This window comes from Vigna unguiculata, chromosome 3, assembly GCF_037176805.1.
Source record: "Vigna unguiculata cultivar grain cowpea cultivar isolate G323 ecotype 2 chromosome 3, ASM3717680v1, whole genome shotgun sequence".
Lineage (NCBI taxonomy): Eukaryota > Viridiplantae > Streptophyta > Magnoliopsida > Fabales > Fabaceae > Vigna > Vigna unguiculata.
This window is the reverse complement of record NC_140794.1, coordinates 43,266,289-43,290,955: the sequence shown is the minus strand read 5'-3', so window position 1 is coordinate 43,290,955 and position 24,667 is coordinate 43,266,289. Positions and strand designations below refer to the sequence as shown.

Genomic DNA, 24,667 nt, shown 5'->3' with positions numbered 1-24,667 from the left:
AACAACATAATAACAAGAAAAATATCTTTCTTTTTGTACATAAGAAATTGGTATTTTTATCTTGCTTCTATAATTACTTTTCATAACCTCCTTTATGTCAACATTTAAACTAGAGACTAGATGTATCAATGCATACTTGGACAAATTAACCCGTTTAAAACTTCAAACTGCTTTGCTAGCCCTCTTGCTAGCTTGTAAGAAAATGAAAAAAAAAAAAAAACTTCAATGAGACCATTGACAACTTTTTCATCTCAATTTTGATTCACAATTAAATGCGAAAGATTGTTAATGAAGTTAAACACTAAAAAAACTTAAAGATTAACGATTTTGTTTATTTATTGCAAAAAATAAAAGAAAATGTTATAAAAAAATAAAATACTAAAATAGAGTAAGAACTAATATTTAGACTTATACCGTAAGCATATAAGAATTAATAAATAGACATCGTTCTTAATTATACACATAACAACTTGATGACTTGTTTGTGAATTAAATATTTTAGTGTAACTAGTTTTAAACTATATGAAATAATATATGTGAATATTCAATTTTAATAATCTAATCCTGGTCCCACACCTATCAAGAATAGATAGATAAATAGATAGAATTTTGTGTATTACTAATCATAATGATATTTTAATTCATCTTTTTTAACTCACTTTCAATTCACCATTTCAATCATCCTTCAATTATTTATTTTTATTTTTTTGTAGTGTGATTTAATGATATAAGAGTGATTGGAATGGTACATTAAAAATTAATAAACAAAAACTGAACAAAATATCATTATCTTAATATTGATTATTCTTATAACTGACCATAAGAGCACCAAAGGTCAGCACATTTGGGGGCTCAATCCATTTATTTGAACGATAACAAACCAATTTTCAACCTCCAATCTCTTAACATGGTCACGAGACCTTTTTTTTTGTTGTTGAAACTCTGCCCTTCTTTACTCATCAACTAAGATCTTTTCTTTCATTTTCCACACCTTGTGAAGTCTAAAGTTTGCAATAATCCAGCAGAGAAGACTTCTTTTCTCGCGTTATTTCTTTTATTATTTATTTGAGGGTTTTCTAAAACAATCTAGGTTGGGCACAAAAGTATTCCACCATCTAAATCAAAGCTACTTTGGTCATTGCTTTTAAAATAAAAAACGTTAGTTACATTTAGAAAGGTCAAAATAATATTAGACAACAGAGAAGCATCAGATACGAAGTAAATCTTAAATAGACAATGTGTTTTGCTCAGTTATAATAAGATTCAGTGAAAAGTACTTCTTAGAAATTACCCAAACAATTCGAAATTTACACTAGACCACTTTCATAACTAAATCTCAGGGCGGTCTTCACCATTTTTTGTACACCTAAGATGCTCAAAATCACACCAAGACCTCCTCCGCATATACCAATAAGAAAGAAAAAGAAACGAAAGAATTCCTCAACAATTGTTTGCACTTCAAAAAAAATTATATATAATATAGTATTTTCTCATCTAAAATTAATTATTTTAAAAGTATTATAACTTTAAAAGTTGTACCATGAACGTTCCTCTCTATTTTTACAAAAAAAAAACTATGAAATTCAAACTTATACTTTTTTCCCTTTCTATTTCCTTATACTCTATTTCTATCCAAACAAATACAAAGTCCACAGGTTAAGACAGACCAAAAGCCTTGTTTGAATTTTAAAGAAGAAAACAAAGTCTTTAATTCCTCTAAAGTCGGTACAAAATCCAAACTTCAGACCTGATTGTGATATTTGTACAAAAAAAAAAACATGAAGATTATGAGCTTTGCGTAGCTACCAACACTCAGTAATTCAATCTAAATTGTTCAGAAGAAGTGCAACAGAATAATAAATGACGCACAATGTTGAACAATCTCTCACTTTCCAATCAATCCATTGGGTATAATGACGGTCAATCAATGTGTAAAGCTTACAATGCAACCCTACAAGCTGAATGTGAGGGCAAATATTTTTATATCTTCTCATTTGATGAATTGAATAATTTAATCCCATGATTCAACTACCCTTTGGAAAAAGGGAGTATTCATTATACCAAAAACAATGACATGTTTTGGAAGTCAAACGATAGTCTTGGTGGTAATACTGTAACTGCTACTCACCAAGCTTCCGTTTCTTTAACTTCGACATTCGTCTTCTTCTCTCTCTTTCCTCTTCCTCCTCAATTAACCTAAGTTGCTCCTCATCCTCCTTTCTAGCAATTTTGGCACTGCATGTGTATTACACAAAATCATCGACAACCCAAAAAACTACTTATTATGAAGAAACGTAATTCAGGAATCATATGAATAAATGACAACCGTAGGATTTGTAACACAGTTATGTAGTGAAATGAAAGGGAAACCAAAGTATTCGACGCATGCATTTAGTTCTATGGGAAGAAAAATATGTAAAGTGAGCATCATTAAATGTCATGTAAGGCCAACTTTTGAATGTACAATGAGGAAAAGAAAAACTATGCATTAGCTTGAGTTCAATTTAATGAACAACTAAATCAAGACTGAACATATTAAGAAATCACATAGTTCAATTTAAATCGGAAAGAAACAAACCTCCTCCTTTCTTCCCTCATGATTTCATCAAAGCCTGCCTCCATATCGTCATCGTCATCGTCATCAACAAACTTCTTGGGATTGTAGCTGCAAATGGTCCAACAAATGATCATTAGAGGCTCAGAATAATCATTTGTAAAAACTCAACGTTATCTGCATGTCAATTAGGAAAACAAAAATCTCACTTAAACATTGATCTGATCATGTTACTGATATCCATTTCATCCTCCTCCTCTTCAAAGGGCCGTCTCCCAACCTTAGGCTTGGGACGATGATCTTGTGAAGCAGTATGCGTTGAATTATGTTTAAGTGGCCTATTTATCTGCAAAATGAGTGAGCACTTTAGATATATATAAGGTAAAAATCCACAATATAAGGGCCCGATGTGTAAGTAAAAAAAAGTATATAGCATCACACCTGTGGTTTTGATGATGTCACAGGTTGTTTGGGTATCATTTTAGGTCTATTTAGTTCTCGTATGTCTTTCCTTTGTTCCATACTCTGCCTTGAATTTCTTTGATCCAAACTCGGCCTTGGATTTCTTTGATCCAAACTCGGTCTTGGATTTCTTTGATCCATACTCTGTCTTGGGTTTCTTTGATCCATACTCTGTCTCGGAATTCTTTGTTCATTGCTCGGCCTTGGAATTCTTTGTTCCATGCTCTGCCTTGGAATTCTCTGTTCCATGTGCCTAGGATTTCTTTGTTCCATGCCCTGCCTAGGATTTCTGTGTTCCACATTCTGTCTTGGAATTTTTTGCTCCATACTCTGCCTTGAAACGGGTGGATGAGTCTTTAAAGGGAGTGATTTTGGCATACCATTGACATGGTTTTTTACACCAGGTGTTGAAGACTTGTTCCCAGTGCTACCAACAGACATCTTTGAAGACGTGCCATTTGACCCAACTGGCCGGCCTGGTCCATTACCACTGTTGTTGCCAAGCTGTTTTCTAGAATCAGCTGATGCCATACTAGGTTTACTGGCTGAACTAGTCTTATAACCAGATCCTGCTTTAGGAGGCAAACGGCCAGCCACAGAACTTAGGTTCCGTTCCTCATGACTTGCACGAGCATGCTTACTACCATTGTTTATTAGAGGCAGTTTACTCCGTGCTGGAACTTGAGCTGGTCGTCCCTCTTCAACATCAGCAAAAATCCTGTATAAGTTTCCTTAATTACAATAACATGTTTTAATCCAACATTCAACACCATATAAACACATAGCCAAGACCAATGTACCAGAATTTCGCATATGCATATTCTGAGGTGGGGGAGCTTTAGAAGCTGCTGGAGGCTCCGTATCATCAGATAAAAGAAATGAGTAATCTCTAGTATTCTTGAGTTTCTGGGCTTTAACTTGCACCTGTACATAAACAAGAAAAATCATCACCTAGAGCATAGAGGCTAAGCCACGAAGTTACGTGTAAATCTTAACAAAGATAGTGACAAGACCTCGCTAACTTTGGGTGGCAGATTATGAGACGAAGACTTTGATACCCCACTAGGTGCTTTATTCTGATGCTTCTTCTGCAAACAATATCATTAAGAGGAAGTAACACTCAATAAGATACTCCAGGGAGAAAAATAAACTAAAAAGCACCTAACTGCTGCATATTGGCAGTATTTGAGAAAAAGTCATTTTAATATTATGATAGCTAGCACAGCACTAACTATAATAACTAAATTATTGATTGGGAGTAATATGTTAGAATGCCCCAACCAAATACTTGTTCATACAAATTCATTAGGTCAAGTGCTAGTATAACTGGTACAAGCCTAAATCTACATACAATAAGAAAAACAACCTAATTAAATTAAGGAGAGAGAACAACAGAAGATATAATAGAATAAAGAAACAATTCACAAGGTTCTTCAATTAGATTACTGATACACTCCACAATAAGTTCTAATAATATTATAAGATAATCTAAATATATTCTAACACTCCCCCTCTTAAGCTTTAGGATTTAATGTTACCTATAATAAAATAATAATAATAAATAATAAATCAAGTTACAATCACAAGTATGAAACCAAAAAACAAAAAGAGGAAATAAGCTCGAAGAGGAAAAGCAATCCAATTTCCAAGAAGTGGCAAACCCTTCTCCAAGAGTAAATGTCAAAAATCTAACATATCATGTTAAAATTTAAAAGTTTAGATGTATTTAACACACTTCGGAGCAATTGGTTGGGTTTAAATGTGTAATTGACATGCCCAAAGCTAAAGGGTCGGAAGGTACATTAGATCTATGGTAAAGTTGGATGGGGGTGGGAGTTATAAGATTGATTTGGTGGGTTCCGAATGGAGGGTAGGTTCAACTCTCCCTACTAACAAATACTAACAACTAACATTTGCCTGACAAAAAAAACAAAGTTTCAACCTAATGCCCTAGCTCATACCCAACAGATAAAATGGGAAAGGGTACCCAATGCAGGGTGCTATATGTCCAGTGTTATCAATATCAAATAACGGAATAACGGAAAATATCGACAAGCCAAAAATCCTTTATAAAGTTATAATGGAAATTATAACGGGTTATAGCGGAAAGTATAAATTTTAAAAAATAATTATAGTGAAAGTAGAAAAGTAGAAAAAAATCAAAATAATTGAAAATAAAAAACAGAATTGACAATGGCGGCAGGTGACGGTGACTGTGGAGGCAGGAGGCAGGCGATGGTGGCTGACAAATGGCGAGCAGGGCAAACAGTGGTGGCAGTTGTGGCTGTTGTGGCTGTTGGTTGCAGTAATTAAAGCCAAAGTGAAAAGAATAAGAGAAGAGATGTTTTAATCAATATTTTACAGCAACAGTAACTAGTAAAAGAATAAGAGGAAGGCCGCGGTAACATGTAAAAGAATAAAAGAGAAGGGTTTCTGGGTTTAGGTTAAATAATGTCAGTTGGCCTGACCCAAATTTTGACCTTATGTATTAAACATTAATAAAACACATAGAAGGATGCAATCAGGGTTTATGTGTGCCGCCGCTGCTGTCTATCTCATCTCCCACACTGCTCATCTCTTCTCAAACGCATTATCTCTTCCACTTTGTTACTTTACTACTGCTTATCTCTTTCTTCAGTTCGCTTTTTCCGCCAGTACCGTTTCACCACCACCAGCCGCCATTCGAAAAGAGGCCGCCACGGAAAACCCGCTTTGCCTCTGCCATGTTGTGGTGGCAGATTGGGAAACCGCAACCTGTTTCTGCCATGGTGCTGCCATGGCCAAATATGTCATGAGTTGCATCTGTGAGCTTATGCTTTGGGCAAGGTTATATGTGTTCTTTGCCATATTGCTCAGCAACAGAGCAAGTGCAAGTTTGTATCTCAAGTTTGATATGAAATGATATGCCCAACGGATCACAAGGGTACATTTCTCTATGGATCAGATTCAATCCAAATGTTTATGGAAGGGAGCACATTTGATGCAAGATGTTTATGAGATGAGCCTCTACTCACAACTTAAACTTTTGGCATGGCAATAATGCTTTTGGTCATAATAGCAACTCACATTTTCCAGGATATCTACTCAGATAAGTATTCACTTTTGAGTGTCATAGTTAAACTGAATATATTATTTATAGGATGAAATATGTTGTAATACCCCAGCCTGATGCTTAAGCTAAGAATTAGGCCAACTAGTGGATTTACAAGTACAAGCTGGAGCTGTGTATCGATCTTTAATGGCAAGGCCAACCTCTTATCCACTTTGAGAACTTATATTTCCTTTGTATTTCTTATGTTCGGTACATTGGTCACTAATATGCTACGCTATCATTTTTGGGGATGCTTCAGGCTGCTTTACAGATTTCACTTGTCTTATACTACATGAATCACTGCCAAGGGAGGTTCCCAGAGCACAATAAGGAGTAAAGCATCAGAAGCTTGGCATTAAAGTAAAAAGGTACTACATTGATAAATCCACCACATAAAACACTAGAGCATACTAAGGTATTCCTCTACTCAAAAGAGGGCAAGCAAAACAGGAAAGGGAAAATATTTAAGCAATAGACAGGTCATGTTTCTTATGCAACATTTTTTGTTGCTCTATAGCCTCTTTTAATTTCTTGTCACATTGCTAAATGGGGAATAAGGTGCCAATTGCTATAAGATCCCAAATAGTCAGTTCTAACAATGTTAAACATCCCTTCGAAAAAGAAAGGAATTTTAATAGCACAAAATAAAGATCAATAATATCATACAATTTTTTTTTATGAAGGAAAACTGAAACAGTGATCTAAAAACTTACAGCATGATGTGGGTTAGGAACCTTAGATGCCAAATGCTGGTTTTCCAGCAATGACTTGCTCTCCTGGATAACTCTCTGTGCAATAACTGGTTGTGATGGACCAAAAAAGGAACCATAACTGCAACCAAACAAGGAGATAATATTTTCACTATTTCAAGAAGCAAAATTCAAACAGCATGCAAATAAACTCTCAATGTTCATCAATAAAGAGCATGAATAATAGTATCACACAAACAAACCAAAAGAAAAAGGTAACAGCACCTTGAGCCACAAAATCACAAATTGCATAAATAAAATAACAGATATCTTAAAAATATACAGAAATTAGACTATGCAAGATTAAACACGGACCTATTACACAACAAAATGATTACACATAATCAATATAAAAAGTAAATCCTCAGTTAAAAGATTATGGATTGTGTAGTCAACTGAGCATCTTAACTTTTATAAGATAATGAAAACATCTATCCAGATGTAAAAAAAAAATAAAAAAATGGTGGTTAGGCAATAACTAGCCTCCCAGCACACAAAAACAATCTTCCAAATGTTGTTGGAAACAAATAAACATAAAAAATAATCAAATAATAGAAAATGAGATTATATCCCTCAAACAACTGATTTAATATAGATTGTATGATAAACAAGCGACTTTATCAATCAGATCAAGGTCGTCATGCCCCGCAGGGCAATGCTAAGGAGAGAAGGTACAATCGAACTTACAAAAAGAACAAAAATTTGGATTCCTGAACCAAAGCCCCAATCAAAATTGGATATTTTAGCTCGAGACTTCCTCAAAGCACTCATGTAAAAAGTTGTTGGTGAAAATATGGTTGCAAGACTCACTTATCATAAGGAAGCTTGTTTTTCCTTCGGTCTGTCGCATCCAGGCGCGATGTACTACTACCACTACCCTCCTTCTTCATCTGCTTTCTAATTGATTCTTTCAGCTTCTTCCTCAACTCAAGGTACTCGATTTCTTCCTTTGAAGGTTTCCTAGGCTCCTCTTCCTGTTCTTCATACTCTTCCTCACCCTCCTCCTCATACTCTTCCATTTCTTCGTCTTCGTAATAATCATCATAATCCTGTGGTTCCATCAAATAGGAATTATCATCAAGGAAAAGATGCTGAGTAAAGCTCAAAAAACAGAAGGGACCGCAATAACAGAACAAATAATAGTAAAATAGGAAATGTTGACTTAAACCCTACAAAGTCAGGAATGCTTACATCTCTTTCATTGTCATAGCCCCGCATTGTTGTCTTCAATGACAACTGCAGAATAACCAATTGCAACGAGTATTTTCTGGAATGATCGTTCTGTCGGTTCCAATCACACACAACACGAGATTAATTGAGAAACCAGATAAGTACCCCAATCCGATAGGACAGAAAGTAGCATTAAAAAATCTCCTCACAGCAAAACTAAAATTAGGGTTCAGATAAGCACAATTGGAAAAAGGGAAAAATAAAACCGAAAGTTAAAAACATTATACAATTGATTGTTTCGGAATTCCCACTACCTAAAAAATTGTGGAATGGACCAAGAAAAAACCCAAGATTGAATCGGATGAAGCCAGCATCGAACGAATATGAAAATGAAAACATTACAAGCAATTGAAGAAGAAATGGAAGAATAGGAGATTGCGAAAGAGGAGAGGAAGGAGAACTTACAATGAACAATTGTTGTAGAACTCAGCACAGCGCAAATGTTGATTAGGGAAACTCGAAAAGAAAGAAAAAGGATTTGGAACTGCAAGAGTAGCTCCCTTTATTGTGTTTGTCAGGTTGCAGAATTTTTTTAATTTTTTATTTTTTGGTGATTGGGTTATATTGCAAAAAAAATTCCTTACAGTTACTGACCCAATCTCATCATATTTATTATTTCCGATGCCCTTCTCCTGTGATGGTTATCGAATCACACCGTCTTTAGAATCCGGACCCGACCCGAAATTCTTTAAAGTGAGTTGTAACTGAGCCAACGCACTATGTCCTATCCATGGACAAAGAACTCCCAAAAGTTAACCTATTCCTCAATTTTGGAATGTTTTGTGCATTACTATTGGTCCTCTTTTTCTATAAAGACAAAAAAAATAAAATTGTATTAGTATAAATAAGATATAAGCAAATAAAAGGATAAAGAAAACCCAAGTATTAGTATAAATGATAAATAGTTATTTTATTTTTAATTTATTTTTTATATTTTAAATCTAATATACCATCTGCATAATACAATTTTACGTCTGTTCATTCTTATATTTAAATTACTTGAATTAATTCTATATTTTAAGTGATCTCTTAAATTTATAATTTAATTGATTCAAAATAAAGCAAATAAACATAGGCAAAATTAAGTATTTTATCAAAATAATTTTTTGTGAAATATAGGGATCTAATTAGAAAAAATAAATAATAGATAATAAATTTAAAACTGGTCAAAATTATAGTTTATCCAAATGAAAAAAATATCAATGATATGATAAATTAATATATAAAAAATGATAATGGAAAGAAAAGATATAATTATCTACCGATATCTTTTAATTTTACATAGGTGTGCATTTGGTTTATCATGAAATTTTTTTATTTTTAATATATTAAATTAAAAAGATAAGTATTATGATAGAAGATTTTTTTCCTATTACTTTGTTACGTATTGATATTTGTTTATACATATTTTATTCAGTTGACTATACTTTTAAGAAAAGGATTTTGTGCCTTGTTTTAGATTTTATATTTGATGTCATGTTAGTATATCGACATTGTGCTATTAATAAAGATATTCCCTCGGGTGTATATTTCATTTTTAATTTTATCCCTATCCCTCAAATACTTTTGTAAACCTTGTTTTTTATACATTTGTTTTTCAATTTTATTTATCAAATAAAAGTTTTTTAAATTAAAATAAACTATTTTAATAATTTAACCTTTAAATAACTATATTTTTTATTTTAAATATTTTTTTCATTTTGATGTTTTTTAAACTTAATTATCTTTTCAATTAAAACTACCAAAAAAATAAATGAAAATTATTTGTAATTAAATTATAAAACTTATTTATATTCAATTTTATAATAATAATATTTTTATTATTTTTATTATCATAAAAATAAACTATGTATTTCACTCATTATTATGTAAAGATTTTTTTTTTCAATTTAATAATTTTTCGTTTTGATTTTTTTTATAAATTTAACAATTCTTTTGAAGTAGAAAAACTAAAAATTATTTATAGTAAAATTGTAAAATTTTTTAACATTTACTTTTATAGTGATTTATATCTATATATAAAAACTTCACATTATTTTTCAATTTACTCTTTAAATATAAAAAAAAATTAATTTATTATGTCAACATCTAATGTAACTAAATAATAAATAAAATAAAATAATTTTTTAGTAATAATAATCTTATTTTTCTTATTTTTTAGACAATTAATTTAAATATATAATATAACATAACTAAAATTTTTTGAAATAGAAAAGTAAATGAAATAGAAAAAGATATGAAAAATATTTTTATAGTGGAAATAAGTTTTTAAAAGATAAAAAAAAACATAAAACTAATGATTAAGAATAAGAATTAAAAAAAATAGTTTTATAATAAAAATAATAATAAATTGAAAATAGTTATTTTTCATAATTTTAATTATCATGTCGAGTCTTAAACTCGCTTGATAATAATTATTTTTCATAATTTAAATTATCATGTCGAGTTCTGGACTTGATAATAATTATTTTTCATAATTGTAATTATCATGTTGAGTCCCAAAAACTTGCTTGATAATCATTATTTTTCATAACTTTAATTATTATGTCGAGTCTCGGACTCACTTGATAATCATCATTTTTTTATAGCTTTAATTACCATGTTGAGTCTTAGACTTGCTTGATAATAATTATTTTTCATAATTTAAATTATCATGTCGAGTCCTGGACTTGCTTGATAATAATTTTTCATAACTTTAATTATCATGTCGAGTCTCAGACTCATTTGATAATATCATGTCGAGTCTCAGACTCACTTGATAATTATTATTTTTCATAACTTTAATTATTATGTCGAGTCTCAGACTCGCTTAATAATAATTAATTTTCATAACTTTAATTATCATTTGAGTCTCGAACTTGCTTAATAACCATCACTTTCATAACGTTAATTATCATGTGGAGTTTCAAACTCGCTTGATAATCATTATTTTTCATAACATTAATTATCATGTTGAGTCTCGTACTCACTTGATAATCATTAGTTTTTATACTTTGTAATTATCTTTTTGGGTATCAGACTTGCTTAATAACTACTTTTTACAACATACAAAACTTCTCTAACACAATTTGAGGTTACAAACCCTTTCCATCTTTTTCAAACAATTTTTTATTTTAGAACTATGTAATCCTGATTCTCCATTTCGATTGGAGATACGTAGGAGAAAGGTCAATCCTTATCGGGTTCACCTTCCAAAAATCACATCTTTTACAATAATGTTTTTTATTTAGAAATGTGATCCTTGATTTTTAATTTTGAATGGAAATACGTAGGAGCAAGGTCAAGTCCTTATCGGGTTCACCTTCAAACAAAATTAAAATCTTTTCAAAATCATTTTTCATAGTCTTTTATTTAGAACTACATGATCCTGATTTTCCATTCTGAATGGAAATACATAGGAGCGAGGCCTAGTCCTTGTTAGCTTCACCTCCCAAAAATTTAAAATATTTTTAAGATTTTTTTTTTCTAAATATTTTTTAAAGAACTACGTAACCTTGATTCTCCATTGTGAATGGAGATACGTAGGAACAAGGTCAATCCTTGTCGGGCCCAAATAAAATTTTAATAATATTTTCTTTAATATTTGGTATTTGTTTGCATGTTTGATTTTTTATGAGAAACCAAATATTTTAAAAATTGCATTAATTTTGCACACTTAATTAAAAGGAACCGTCTTTGGATGGACGTTGTGGGGTGCTAATACCTTCCTCACACGTAATCGACTCCCGAACCTAATCTTGGTTTTGAAGACTATTCTTTTTAAGGTTTTTCTATGTTTTCCTTAATAAACTATGGGGGCGAATCATCTGCTATTTTAAAATAATTTTTTTCATCATCCCGTCGTGACCTCGGTTACGACAGATGACGACTCCACTAGGGATTATTCTAGAGAGTCAATCCTAATTAATTAAGCATGCAAGATATTTTATACATATTTGTTTTCCCTTTTTTATTTTATTCTCCTTTATGTACATTTATCTTCATTTGGCTTGATTTGATTTATATCTACTTTAATGTCGTGGTTTATTATATTGTGAAATTATTGAACCCTAATGTAGATAAAAATTTCTATATTTGTCTATATCTGCTTAGGAAGTTTTCTAGTTGTTTTTTTTTTTTGCAAGTGGGGGATTTGGTAGTTTTAGGTTGCTCCCTTCACACATTACACTTTGCAGGCTAGTTCTGTTGTTGTGATATTGGGGCCTTATACCCGAGTCTGAGTGAGTCATAGGGAGTGGAGGTCCAACGATTGTCATGTTAGATCTCGGATCTACTTGGCTACTGTGAAGACTTCATATAGAGTTTGCTTCCTCTTGACATGCAACATCTATTAGGTCGCCTGTCGTTGTGAATTATGTCTGGAGGTTGACTTCAGCTTTAGAGGCCTGTGAGATTATTTAGAGCTACCTATAGAATTAAAAAGCCCATAGACCAGAAAATAAGTTTTATCTGCACCGTTAGGACACAATGAGAGCATGTTTCATATATGCACATTCATGATATCGTATAATTAATTTTCAAATTCGTCATGCTTGTATCAGCATATTGTATGAATAAACACCTTTTGAGGTGCAAGCATCCATTGCATTTTACATTTCACTTAGGCATGTCATTTACGTTGCATATCATTATTATTTTTTTATTGAGTGCATGACCATTTTACCATCACATCATATGAATAAATACACCTCTTGAGGTGTAGACAAGCACCTCATTACATCAAATAATTATATTCCATGCATATTTTTTAGTGTATCACAATTTTAGTAACGTATCATGTAAATAAGTACCTCTTAAGGTGAGCATCTCATTGCATCAATTAATTGCATGTTGTAAGAGCCACGAAATATAAATAATTAAATTAATAATTATTTAATAAATGTTGTTAGCGGAATCCTTTATGACATTAAATGCTAACTTTCATGACATGGAAAAGTATTAGTTCAAGTAGTTGAGAGTACTTAATTGTGTGAGAGGAATTGAGTCAAGTCCTATGTATGCCAATTGTGTGTTATTCAATTTTATTAATATTTTCTTATGATATGATGGGCGTGATAAAATAGTATAAATTGTTAGATTTATAAATATTATCAAGAAACATGAATTGGCTTGATAGTTGTGCATATTGCTTGGTAATGGTGTGGATGTGAGTTCAAGCCTTGGCATGAACAAAATAACTTTCTCTTTTGCTAAAATTAAATTTTGGCATTGGTGAGAGAGAGAGAGAGAAAAATGCAGAGTTTTGGGGTGATTGTGGATCAAAAAGATAGTCAAAGTTTTGGCAATTAGAGTTCTAATACCAGGTTAGAGGAGGTGTACTACTTGCTTTATATATGTTTTGATGTTTATGAAATAATTGAAATGCGTTTGAAACCCAATTTCTGCCAAAAACGTGATGCATTGTTCGTGTTTCTAAAATTTTCCAGAAACCGCCTAGCGACGTTGGATGACCCGTCAGGCGACGCATGCTCCAAGAACTAGTTTCTGGGTTTCTTCCTTGAGCTGCCTGGCAGCTAGACATTGCCGCCATGCGACACGAACTGGCCCGTCCAGTTGCTTCAATTTTCTTGAACATTGCGAGGTTGATGATGATTAGGTGGAGTTTTGTGTCAAATTGGAAACCTTTTTTTTCTGTTATCGTTTGATAATATGTGAATAAATGACAATGGTGCGAATCAGAGTGTGAATTGGGAAATTAGGGTTCATATGAGGGGGTTGGGAATTTGAGAATATGCCTTTGATGTGATTGGTGTAATGGTTGTTTTATGAGAGTTATATTGTAATTGCACAAGCATGAGAGGTGTAGGTCTTATAGCACACGAAAAATATGATAAATTGCCTGCCTGAATCGATAATTAGGGGTTCTGGGAATTCGTACTGGTGCAAGAAAAATATGGGCAAAACCTAGAATTGTTGTGCACCGCCTAGCGGCACCTGAATTACCACCAGCCGACATCGTAGATGCAGGCAGACACGCTGATTTTTCTCACGTTGGGTTTTTGGATGTAATTAAGTGAAATATGGTATGTAAAATTTTGTAATTGATCATAGAGTGTGAGAAGGAAACTTTGCAGGTGAGATAATGAACTATAGGTGCTAAAAGATATGAAATGAGTTGTGTATGAGTATGTGATAATGGGGAGATATGCATTAAACTAAAGAAGGTTGTATGTTGAACATGATAAGGACTGTATTTAATTGAAATCGGTAATTAGGACACTATGTGATGTTGATTAGATGATTATGGATTGGGCAATTAGAAAAAAAAATGATGAATGTGAAGTAGAATGTGCAATTTAGTTGTTGTAAATATGTTTGGATGAATGAGATTGATACTTGGAGGTGTTCAAGATTGTATGCTTCACTGTTTGTGTTATTTTAAGGTGTATGTGCAATATTGACAATTAATATGGCATGATTGAATGTTTACATTGGGACTCAGTCATACTATTATGACTGGATGTTTGTAAGAAAGTTGTAATTCGCGTACTGTGTGTTTGGGGTCCTTTGGGATCTATTCGATGTGCCAAAAACCAGTAGCATTGTGCTACTGGTAAGGCGCCTGGCGGCTCGCCCCGTGCCGCCAGGCGATAGAGCCCCAAAATAGTGACAGTGGCCACTGTACGTGCGTGGCGCCTGGCGGCAGGGTGGATTCCGCCAGGCGAAAGAGATGTGGTAGGAGGGTTAGAAGGCGCTTGGCGCCTAGCAGTGTGAGATGCCCGCCGGGTGGTTTGGAACCAAGTTCTGCTTAGCGACGCGAAAGGTGCGCCAGGCAATTTTTAGTGCAAAGTTGGTTCGAGAGGAGGATTTCTACATGGCTTTGGAAGAGTATTTTGATGCGATGCTTTGGTTGGGGGGCCAGTTATGAGTGTAACTTGTATTGGGGTAACACGTGGTCACTCTAGGTTGTAGTTTGATGGTTAAGGAAGTCCAGTGGAGTGTGCGAGATAGTGGCTCGTACGACGAGGTTTCGAATGATTGCTCTCTTTAGTGTATCTGATAGAGTTGGGTAGTCTGGGAACAATTACTGACTTTGTTCGTTTTAGGAACTCCACTTGGTGTCGCGGTGTGAGGCTGTGGCAAATTCATTCTCGCGTGTGGACTACTAGGTGGTGGCCTGTAGTCGGAGGGGCGAGTAGACACTCGTGCGGCAAGGATCGATCAGTGAACTCCCTAAAGGGTGTAGAATCAAGAGACGATTATCATAAGGGTTGAAAGTCAAGAGACTGCGAAATGGGGAATGCTAACATGAATTATATTTTTAAGATGTTTTATTTATGTTATGTTGCATTTGTTCACTTTAAATGAGCTCACCCTATCTGTATGTGTTTGGCGATGATCATGTAACTTGTTACATAGGAGCAGAGGTTGATGCAGGTGAGCATGTGGATGCATAGAGACGGAGTGGAGAGTCACAATGGGAATTTCACTGGATTTTTATTTGAATGTTTATGGATTATTTGTATTGGATTCATAACTATTTATGGTTGTATTACTTAAACGTTATGATTTTATTTGGTTTATTGCGTTGTATTAAATATTTTAAATTTTCCCGCATTTTGGGAAAGACTTTGAGAATAAATGAGGTTGTTATTATTATATTTAGTTGATTTTATTTAAAATAAGTAATTTTCGGCTAGGACGTTACACATGTCATGCAAATCATTTTTAAAGTGTGTCACATTTACATCAGCATTAGGTGAATAAGTGCCTCTTGAGGCATAAACATGCACTACACATTTTGTCTTCATTCATGAATGATACTTTGTACATACCTTTTCATATTTATAACACCTTGCTTTCACATTTCACATTCCATAATGTCTACCATGCATTCATATGGGTGGCCTTTGCATTGGCATAATTTCTAAATTCATACTAGCATCTTGCATTCTCATGTTTTCTTACATAATGTCTAATATTTATCCACTTACACATGCATATAGGTAGTTTTTCAAGTTTGTAACATTTTGTATTTTCATGTCACTTTGCATTCATTTTTTTTCCTCTTCATATCCTAAGATAAAAATAAAAACAGAAAAATAACGACAAAATAATATTTTTTCCCTTCATATTCTAATATAAAAATAAAAAAATGAAAATAATGGCAAAACCACTGTGACACCCTTGCAGGACTCGTGCTAACCAAAAAATCATGGAAGATTGGAAAAAGGATCAAGCAGCAATGAAGGCTGATATAAAGCAATTAAAAGACCAAGTAAATCAAATTTTGGAGATCTTAAAAAATCTGAGGACCACGAATAAAACTTCCCCCTCTCAAAGCAAAGAGCAAACATTTTCTTATCCTCCAAGATTTTATCTTAGAACTCATGCAAACCCTTTGGTATGCATGGCGAAACATAATGTACACCAACAACGACGAGGAATTCAAGCATAACTGTAACATCCCAGTCAAATATTACTAATTTAAGTAATAAAATAAAATATATATCATGAAAACTTCATTTATTATACTTCGCTTCCCAAAACGCAGGAAATTTTAAAACATTTATTAATCGAAAGTTATCCAAAAACATCCATAATTTATGAAACTACGATATAACATCCAAATTCACAAATCAGTAAAACATTGTTTACAAAGTTCATAAAAACAATAATGATAAAATGCTAAAAGCTTTTCCCAGCTAACACTCTCTTCGATTTTATGCCTCACCAGCACCACCTGCAACATCATCTACTCCCGTGTAACGCATTACACGATCATCGCCAAACACAAGAAAAAAAGGTGAGCTCAGAAACAGTTAACATAAAAGTTAATAAAAAAACAAGATACACCCATCTGTTTTATTCTAGTTAATTTTTGGCCAAGACCTTAATCCCCAAGGCTTTTCAACCTTCGCAACACAGAAATAGTTAGTCTCAAATTCAGGGTTTATGATGCTCACACGAACCTGCCCGCTCGTGGTCCTGCCTCTACAAACCTCCCCGCTCGTAGTCCTGCTCTACGAACCTCCCTGCTCGTAGTCCTGCTCTACGGATCTACCCGCCCGTAATCCAATACATGTGATCCACCAGATACGTACCTCCCCGCACGCAGCATCTCTCAAGTGTGAGCACGGAACATACGAACCTACCTCGCTCGTATCCCCACACGAGAGTAATAGGATATGAACCTCCCCGCTCATATCATCACGTGTTCACCACCATCCATGAACCTACCCGCTTATGGCACAACATCCCCTGATCCAAGTTTCACATCACAACATGATAACGAAAACAAGCAAAGCACACTACGCTACACAAGGTACACACTCAAGTTGGTCTTAGGGATTCCAATGCTTCCACGAACTTGCCCGCTCGTGGTCCAACTCTACGAACCTCCCCGCTCGTAGTCCAACTCTACGGACCTACCTGCCCGTAGTCCAACACACGTGATCCACCAACTACTTACCTCCCCGCACGCAGCATCTCTCAAGTGTGAGCATAGAATATACAAACCTACCTCGCTCGTATTCTCACACGAGAGTAATAGGATATGAACCTTCTCGCTCATATCATCATGTGTTCATCACTAGTCATGAACCTACCCGCTCATGACAACATCAAGCATATCCCAGACCAGGACCAACACAACAAACCATGCAAAACATATCACAATGCACCCTGCCACTACACCATCGCCTAGCACAGCCTAAGCACCGCTATGCGAAACGACAATATAGGCCGCCTGGCGGTTCCACATCATCGTCGGGCGCCACAACTTACAAGACATTCCTGTTTCATACTATCGCCTGGCGGTTCAGTCTACATCGCTAGGCACTACACCAGTACTGTGACACTACTGGTTTTAGGTACTCTAATTCATTTCCTAGAATCCAACCATTTAATTCTTAAACATCCAGAAATCAACATACACATTCATATATTCCAAATTACAACATCGCAACACATATGCATTTTTCAAGTATAAGCACACATTCCTCTCTTTTATAATTCATATATACTTACCTCTTAAATCAATTCCAACACACACAAAACTCAACTCTACGTCACCCAAAACACCAATGACTCTTCTGCAATCCTCTCTTGCCGGTACTCTCAACTGCAGTTCCGTTTTCCCTATTAATGGTCCAAAAACGAAAATTAATATTAATCCTATGGTTAATTGCTATTCAAAGCCAAATATGGCTATTCTCTACCTTTCTTGGCTGCCACTTTTGCCGTTAGGGTTTCTATGCCTCTTCATTACCATGCAAAAAGAGAAACTTAGCCAAAAAGGAATTTAGTTTTGTTTTTAGCAAGATTTGAACCCACAACCACTCAATCATTAAGTCAAGTGCTCAACCAATTCAACTAATCATGTCTCATGATAATTCCTAAAATTTTAGGATTATATTATCACGTCTCATATTCAAATATACATTAAAATAATACACAAGTTAAAATAACATACAAATGGCATACATAGGACTCAAACCCAAGTTCTCTCACGCAATCAAGTAATCTCAACCATTTGAGCTAGTACTTTTCTACATCATAGTACTCCGCATTAAATGCCTTAAAGGCTCATATTACCCGCATTTAATAAATAATTATTTAATTAATTATTTAAATTTCTTGGATCTTACATTCCCCCCACCTTTAATGATTTTCGTCCTCGAAAATTGAGTTTACTAGGGAACAAGTGCGGATAGGATTGCCTTGTGAGGTCTTCTATCTCCCAAGTCAGCTTTTGGGTTGCCTCGTCCAAAAGGACTTTCACAGTCCGAATATCTTTCCCTCTGAATGGCTTGATTTGAGAATCCAAGATTCTCACTGATCCAACTCCCACTATTAGATCCTCACGTACATGGACGTCGTCCTCCTCTAACACAAGTGTAACACTTGCAATCATTATAGTGTGAAAGGCCCTTTGTGGTAAAAAAGTCATTGTCTGGGGGAGCTTTAATTCTTACCTAAATGGACAGAGAAGAATTACCTTTTCCAGTCAATTCTGATGTGATCAAGAAATACAACGCTTGAAAGAAGTCCCTGATTCTCAGTATTTGCTAGAATTTGCTTTATAGCCAAGTGTCATATGTTGCCTTTCTTTCTATCATACCAATGTTGCCAATATATACCATCAATCTCGTGTCTCATATAACACATTTCACGTCATATATTTTGACTTCCCGTAGCTTTTTTTTTTCATATAAATGAGTTCTCCAAGATCTTGGTCGAATCAAGTTCTGAAGGGTGTCGTAAAGGTACAAAAAATAAAATAAAATAAAGAATAATAAAAATTGTATGTTGGGTTAATTCCCTATCTTAAATCATTAAATTCATTATAAAAAAATAATAAAAAATATTGATAGTTAAAAAGAGAATAATGTCTTGGAATGTCATGTTTTTTAGCCTAATGTTTTAATTGAGGAGAAAGAGCGTGATGTTTTCTTCCAACTATTCACATGCATGTCTCCTGAAATCCTTTAGCCTTCTTCATATCCTAAAACAAAAGAATCTTCCCTGTCGATTTTTTGTGTCATTACTAAAACAAAATCTCATGCTTAGGCAATTTTTTATGCCTTCGCATTATGCCACCTCTAAAAGTAAGGAATCCTTAACTTGAAACCTCACACGCAATGAGTCAAAACTGGGGCAATTTTTGTGTTCGTTCCACCATTGCACTCATGTTGCTATATCCATTGTAGTTTGTCTAACTAGGGCACCCCTTTCATCCTTGTACATCATGTTACCCTTGAGTTAGAACAATCCATATTCGTGCACAATTCTTTAATCTTATAGTTCACAGGGGTACGTCAAAACTGGGGCAGATTTGGTAGTTTTTCACCTTGGTATTGAGGAGTATTTGGCTACATTTTTCTCTACGGACCTATTCTTGTCAAACTCGTGTCCTCATAATCTTGTGACTACTTTTTTTGGGATCATTGATGAATTTATCCCACAATTTGAGCTTTTATCCCGAAAGTCAGGCAATCATTTAAACCAATTCACACACAATCTAACTACCTATGTTTTCAAAAATGCATGTGAATTAAGCTTTTTGAAAAAATAATCAATTTAATGACGCCTCAATCATTGCAATAGCTAAAAAAAAAGAATCATGGTATTCTCGTGTTCTGTTCTCAAAATGATCAATTGAGTTTTTTTTTTAAATGATGAGCTTACACGAATTTGATGATTGTATGGAAAATAATTGATACAAAATACATGCCTTTGTACATAAGAGAATGAAAAATGAGGAACAAGATGAAATAGGACAAATAATCTTATTTTCTCCTTTCATTTCATGCATTCATGCATAGCATGTCTCATATAAATAATGTCATTCATGTTTATTTCTTTATTAAATTCTAGTTTTTAGTTGACCTTTTCGGTAAAACTCAATTTCTATTGGCATTCATACTTTCACTATTTGTTAAAGCCTAGCTTGTGTTGGTCTATACAATTTTACCTACATTTAAAGTCCAGCATCTGACTAGCATCAGCTTTAAAAGTACAACATCTGACTGACACTTGCATTTAAAGTCCAACATCCGACTGGCACCAGCTTTAAAAGTCTAGCATCCAACTAGCACCTACATTAAAATCCCAGCATCCGACTGGCACCAACATGTTTATTTTATGCTAAAGTCCAGCATCCGTCTGACACCCCTTATGAAAGTTCAACATCCGACTAGCACCAACTTTAAAAGTCCAACATCTTACTGACACCTACATTAAAAGCCCAGCATCCGACTGATACCAACATGTTTATTTTCTATTAAAGTCTAGCATTCGATTAGCACCTACTATGAAAGCCCAACATCTGATTGGTACCAACATGTTTATTTTCTGCTAAAGTTCAGCATCTGACTAGCATTTGCATTAAAGTCCAGCATTCGACTGGCACCCATAATGAAAGCCTAGCATCCGACTAGCACCAACATGTTTATTTTCTGCTAAAATTCAGCATTCGACTGACATCTTCATTAAAGTCCACCATCCGACTGGCACCCCCTATGAAAGCCCAACACCCGACTGACACCAACATGTTTATTTTCTGCTAAAGTCCAACATCCGACTAGCATCTGCATTAAAAGTCCAACATCCGATTGGTACCAACATGTTTTCTTTTTCCGCTAAAGTCCAGCATCCGATTGACATCCACAATGAAAGCCCAATATCCGATTGGCACCAACATGTTTATTTTCTGCTAAAGTCCAACATTTGACTAGCATCCACAATGAAAGCCCAGCACACGACTAGCACCAACATGTTTATTTTCTGCTAAAGTCCAACATCCGACTAGCATCTGCATTAAAAGTTCAACATCCGATTGGTACCAACATGTTTTCTTTTTCCGCTAAAGTCCAACATCCGATTGACATCCACAATGAAAGCCCAACATCCGATTGGCACCAACATGTTTATTTTCTGCTAAAGTCCAACATTTGACTAGCATCCACAATGAAAGCCCAGCACCCGACTGGCACCAACATGTTTATTTTCTGCTAAAGTCCAACATCTGACTAGCATCTGCATTAAAAGTTCAACATCCGATTGGTACCAACATGTTTTCTTTTTCCGCTAAAGTTCAGCATCCGATTGACATCCACAATGAAAGCCCAACATCCGATTGGCACCAACATGTTTATTTTCTGCTAAAATCCAACATCTGACTAACATCCACAATGAAAGCCCAGCATCCGATTGACACCAACATGTTTAAAGTCCAACATCCACAATGAAAGCCCAACATCCGATTGGCACTAACATGTTTATTTTCTACTAAAGTCCAGCATCCGACTGACATCCATGATGAAAGTCCAACATCCGACTGACACCAACATGTTTATTTTCTACTAAAGTCCAGCATCTGACTGGCATCTACATTAAAAGTCCAACATCTGACTGGCACCAACATGTTTATTTTCTGCTAAAGTCCAACATCCAATTGACACCCACTATGAAAGCCCAACATCCGACTGACACCAACATGTTTATTTTCTGCTAAAGTCCAACATCTCACTAGCACTTGCATTAAAAGTCCAACATCTGACTGTCATTTCTACATTTCTCTCTCTCTCTCTCTCTCTCTCTCTCTCACACACACACACACACACATACACACATTATCAATCAAGGTTTCCACACTTTGTTTAGGTTATTACACCTAGCTTTTCTGTTTTTCTTTTCTTAAACCTGAACGAAATTTGTGTTTCTATCTTTTCTTATCTTTTACTGTGACACTATGAAAATAAATATTTTTATATCATCACGTAAATGTTAAGTAAAGAGAGACAACTGTCAATATCCAATTTCGTCCGGATGACTAAATAATAAATAAAATAAAATAAATTTTTAGTAATAATAATCTTATTTTTCTTATTTCCTAGATGATTAATTAAATATATAATATAACATAACTAAAATTTTTTAAAATAGAAAAAGATAAGAAAAATATTTTTATAGTGAAAATAAAATTTTAAAAGATAAAAAATTAAAAATAAGAATTAAAAAAGAGAGTTTTATAATAAAAAATAATAATAAATTGAAAATAGAAAAATAGTTTTTAAATAATCAAAACAGTCTTATAAAATATATTTGAATTTAAAAATGAAAAAAAAATAACATTAAAAAAACTATAAAAATATTAATATATTAGACTAATAAGTACTAGCGGCGCGACAATGCTTGTGTGTTGTCACTAGGGATGGCAAAAATACCCGCACCCGCGGATATCAGCGGGTAACGGATAGCGGATATTTTAATACCCACTTATAAACGGGTCGGGTACGGGTATCATACTATCCGTACCTACAAGTACCCGTTACCCGCAAAAAATTAAAATTAAAATTTAATTTATATTTTATTAAGTTAAATTTAATTAAAATTAAAATTAATAGTATATTTTATTATGTCAAATTTAATTATAATTAAAAGTTAATTTAATTCATATAATTTTTTATAATTTTATATTAAAAAATTTATAAAAAATATAATTTTTTAAATATTTACGGGTATCGGATATCTACGGGTACCCGCAGGTTTTAAAAATATCCGCGTAAATTTTTTAAGCGGATACCCGACAGGTAAACGGGCGGGTAGCAGGCAGATTTTTTTGGCGGGTCGGGTTGCGGTTAGGCACTATCCATGCCCGACCCGACCCGTTGCCATCCCTAGTTGTCACGCCTAGAGATGTCAAAAAAATTCGTATCCGCGGGTATCCATGGATAAAACCCGCAACGAGTAGGAAATGGATATTAAAAATGGATACCCGCTACCCGCGGGTACGAGTATTTTTAATATCCGCATGTTAACGGGGCGGGTACGGGTATCATAGTATCCATACCCGTGGATACCCGTACCCGCTAAACTTTAATTCACAAAAGTACTCTTGTATATATATATATATATATATATATATATATATATATATATATATATATATATATTAGTAAAAAACATTTTGGCCTAATGTTTTCTAAGTTGCACATCTAGTCTTCTGTCTTCATTCTTCAAACTTCAAGTATTGATATGTTGTCTTTTTCCAAGTACACCCCTTGATATTCTTTTCTTTTCTTTATTTGAAATTGGGCATATACATCAAATTATATGGTATGCTTGTTATCAAATGATGGAATCAAAATAAGAATACTTGACACGTGGCAGTTGAGGTTTATTATTTGTTTATTTTGTTTATTTTTTAGGAATCAGTTGGAGAAAATGAACTTTTTGATCAAAACACTAATTAAAAAATTTTCATTGTGTTGAACGTCATTTTATATTTACTTTTATAATTATTTGGACGTGTATGAACTTGAGTTTATTTGAACTTTATTTAAAATTTATGATAATTATGTATTTTATTTTATTTAAATTTATGATTAAATATTTGTTTTTTAAATAATTTTGTAAATACCCGCGGGTACTCGTGGATACCTGCGGATATGAAAAAAATAGGCGGGTACCCGCATAACGGATACCCGACGGATATGGGTACGAGACAGATATTTATCCAGCGGGTAGGGTACGGGGAAACTACTACCCGTACTCTACCTGCCCCGTTGACATCCCTAGTCACGCCTGTGTGTACATATTTTTTAATAATATTATCTATAACAATATATAAAGAGGATTCCCTCTTTTGTGTCCACATTTCATAATACCAAATATACCCTTTACAATATTATTATTTATTAATTTTTTAAAATTAATAATTATTTTTATCTATTTTTTATAAAATTGTTTATCTTTTTTTTTATTCATCAACAATTATTCTCTCTATTTATTTCATTTTATTTTTAATAAATATACATTTATTTTATATATTAACTTAATAACATTATACTATTATCATCTACTAATATAATATCATTCATATTTAAAAAATAAACACACAGGCGCGATAGCGCCTGTGTTTACACTAGTATTAATAGGTGATGATAATATAATATTATTAAGTTAATATATAATAAAATTATATTTATTAAAAATAAAGTAAAATATATAAAATAAATAAGAGAATAATCGTTAATAAATAGAGAAAAAAATTATAAAAATAATAGTTAATTCACAAAAATCAATAAATAATTATATTTTAAAAAATAAAATTGATATTTTGAAACATGGATATAA

At 33.6% G+C, this 24,667-nt stretch overlaps 1 protein-coding gene across 2 annotated transcripts; it reads right to left on the bottom strand.

Annotated features, from left to right (window-relative positions):
• Positions 1-1,873: 1,873 nt before the first annotated feature.
• LOC114178725 (uncharacterized) lies at positions 1,874-8,663 on the bottom strand. Of its 2 annotated transcripts, none has more exons than XM_028064783.2 (10): positions 8,492-8,663; positions 8,048-8,137; positions 7,667-7,905; positions 6,821-6,938; positions 4,030-4,104; positions 3,817-3,940; positions 2,996-3,714; positions 2,764-2,900; positions 2,579-2,665; positions 1,874-2,235 (listed from the first exon to the last, which is right to left on the bottom strand). In XM_028064783.2, exons 2-10 carry the CDS (start codon positions 8,072-8,074, stop codon positions 2,121-2,123), a joined length of 1,641 nt encoding a protein of 546 aa, XP_027920584.1. In that variant the 5' UTR covers positions 8,075-8,137; positions 8,492-8,663; the 3' UTR covers positions 1,874-2,120. The 2 variants fall into 2 exon arrangements, with proteins under 2 accessions (XP_027920584.1, XP_027920585.1); XM_028064784.2 differs by lacking the exon at positions 8,492-8,663 and adding an exon at positions 8,341-8,359.
• Between the last annotated feature and the right edge of the window lie 16,004 nt (positions 8,664-24,667).

Coding starts and splice junctions, on each gene's coding strand:
- LOC114178725 (XM_028064783.2), bottom strand. CDS start 8,074: ATGCGGGGCTATGACAATGAAAGAGAT. Junction 6,939..7,666: donor AACAAGCTTCCTTATGATAA/GTGAGTCTTGCA, acceptor GTTTGGTTGCAG/TTATGGTTCCTTTTTTGGTC. Junction 3,941..4,029: donor TGCCACCCAAAGTTAGCGAG/GTCTTGTCACTA, acceptor GTTTATGTACAG/GTGCAAGTTAAAGCCCAGAA.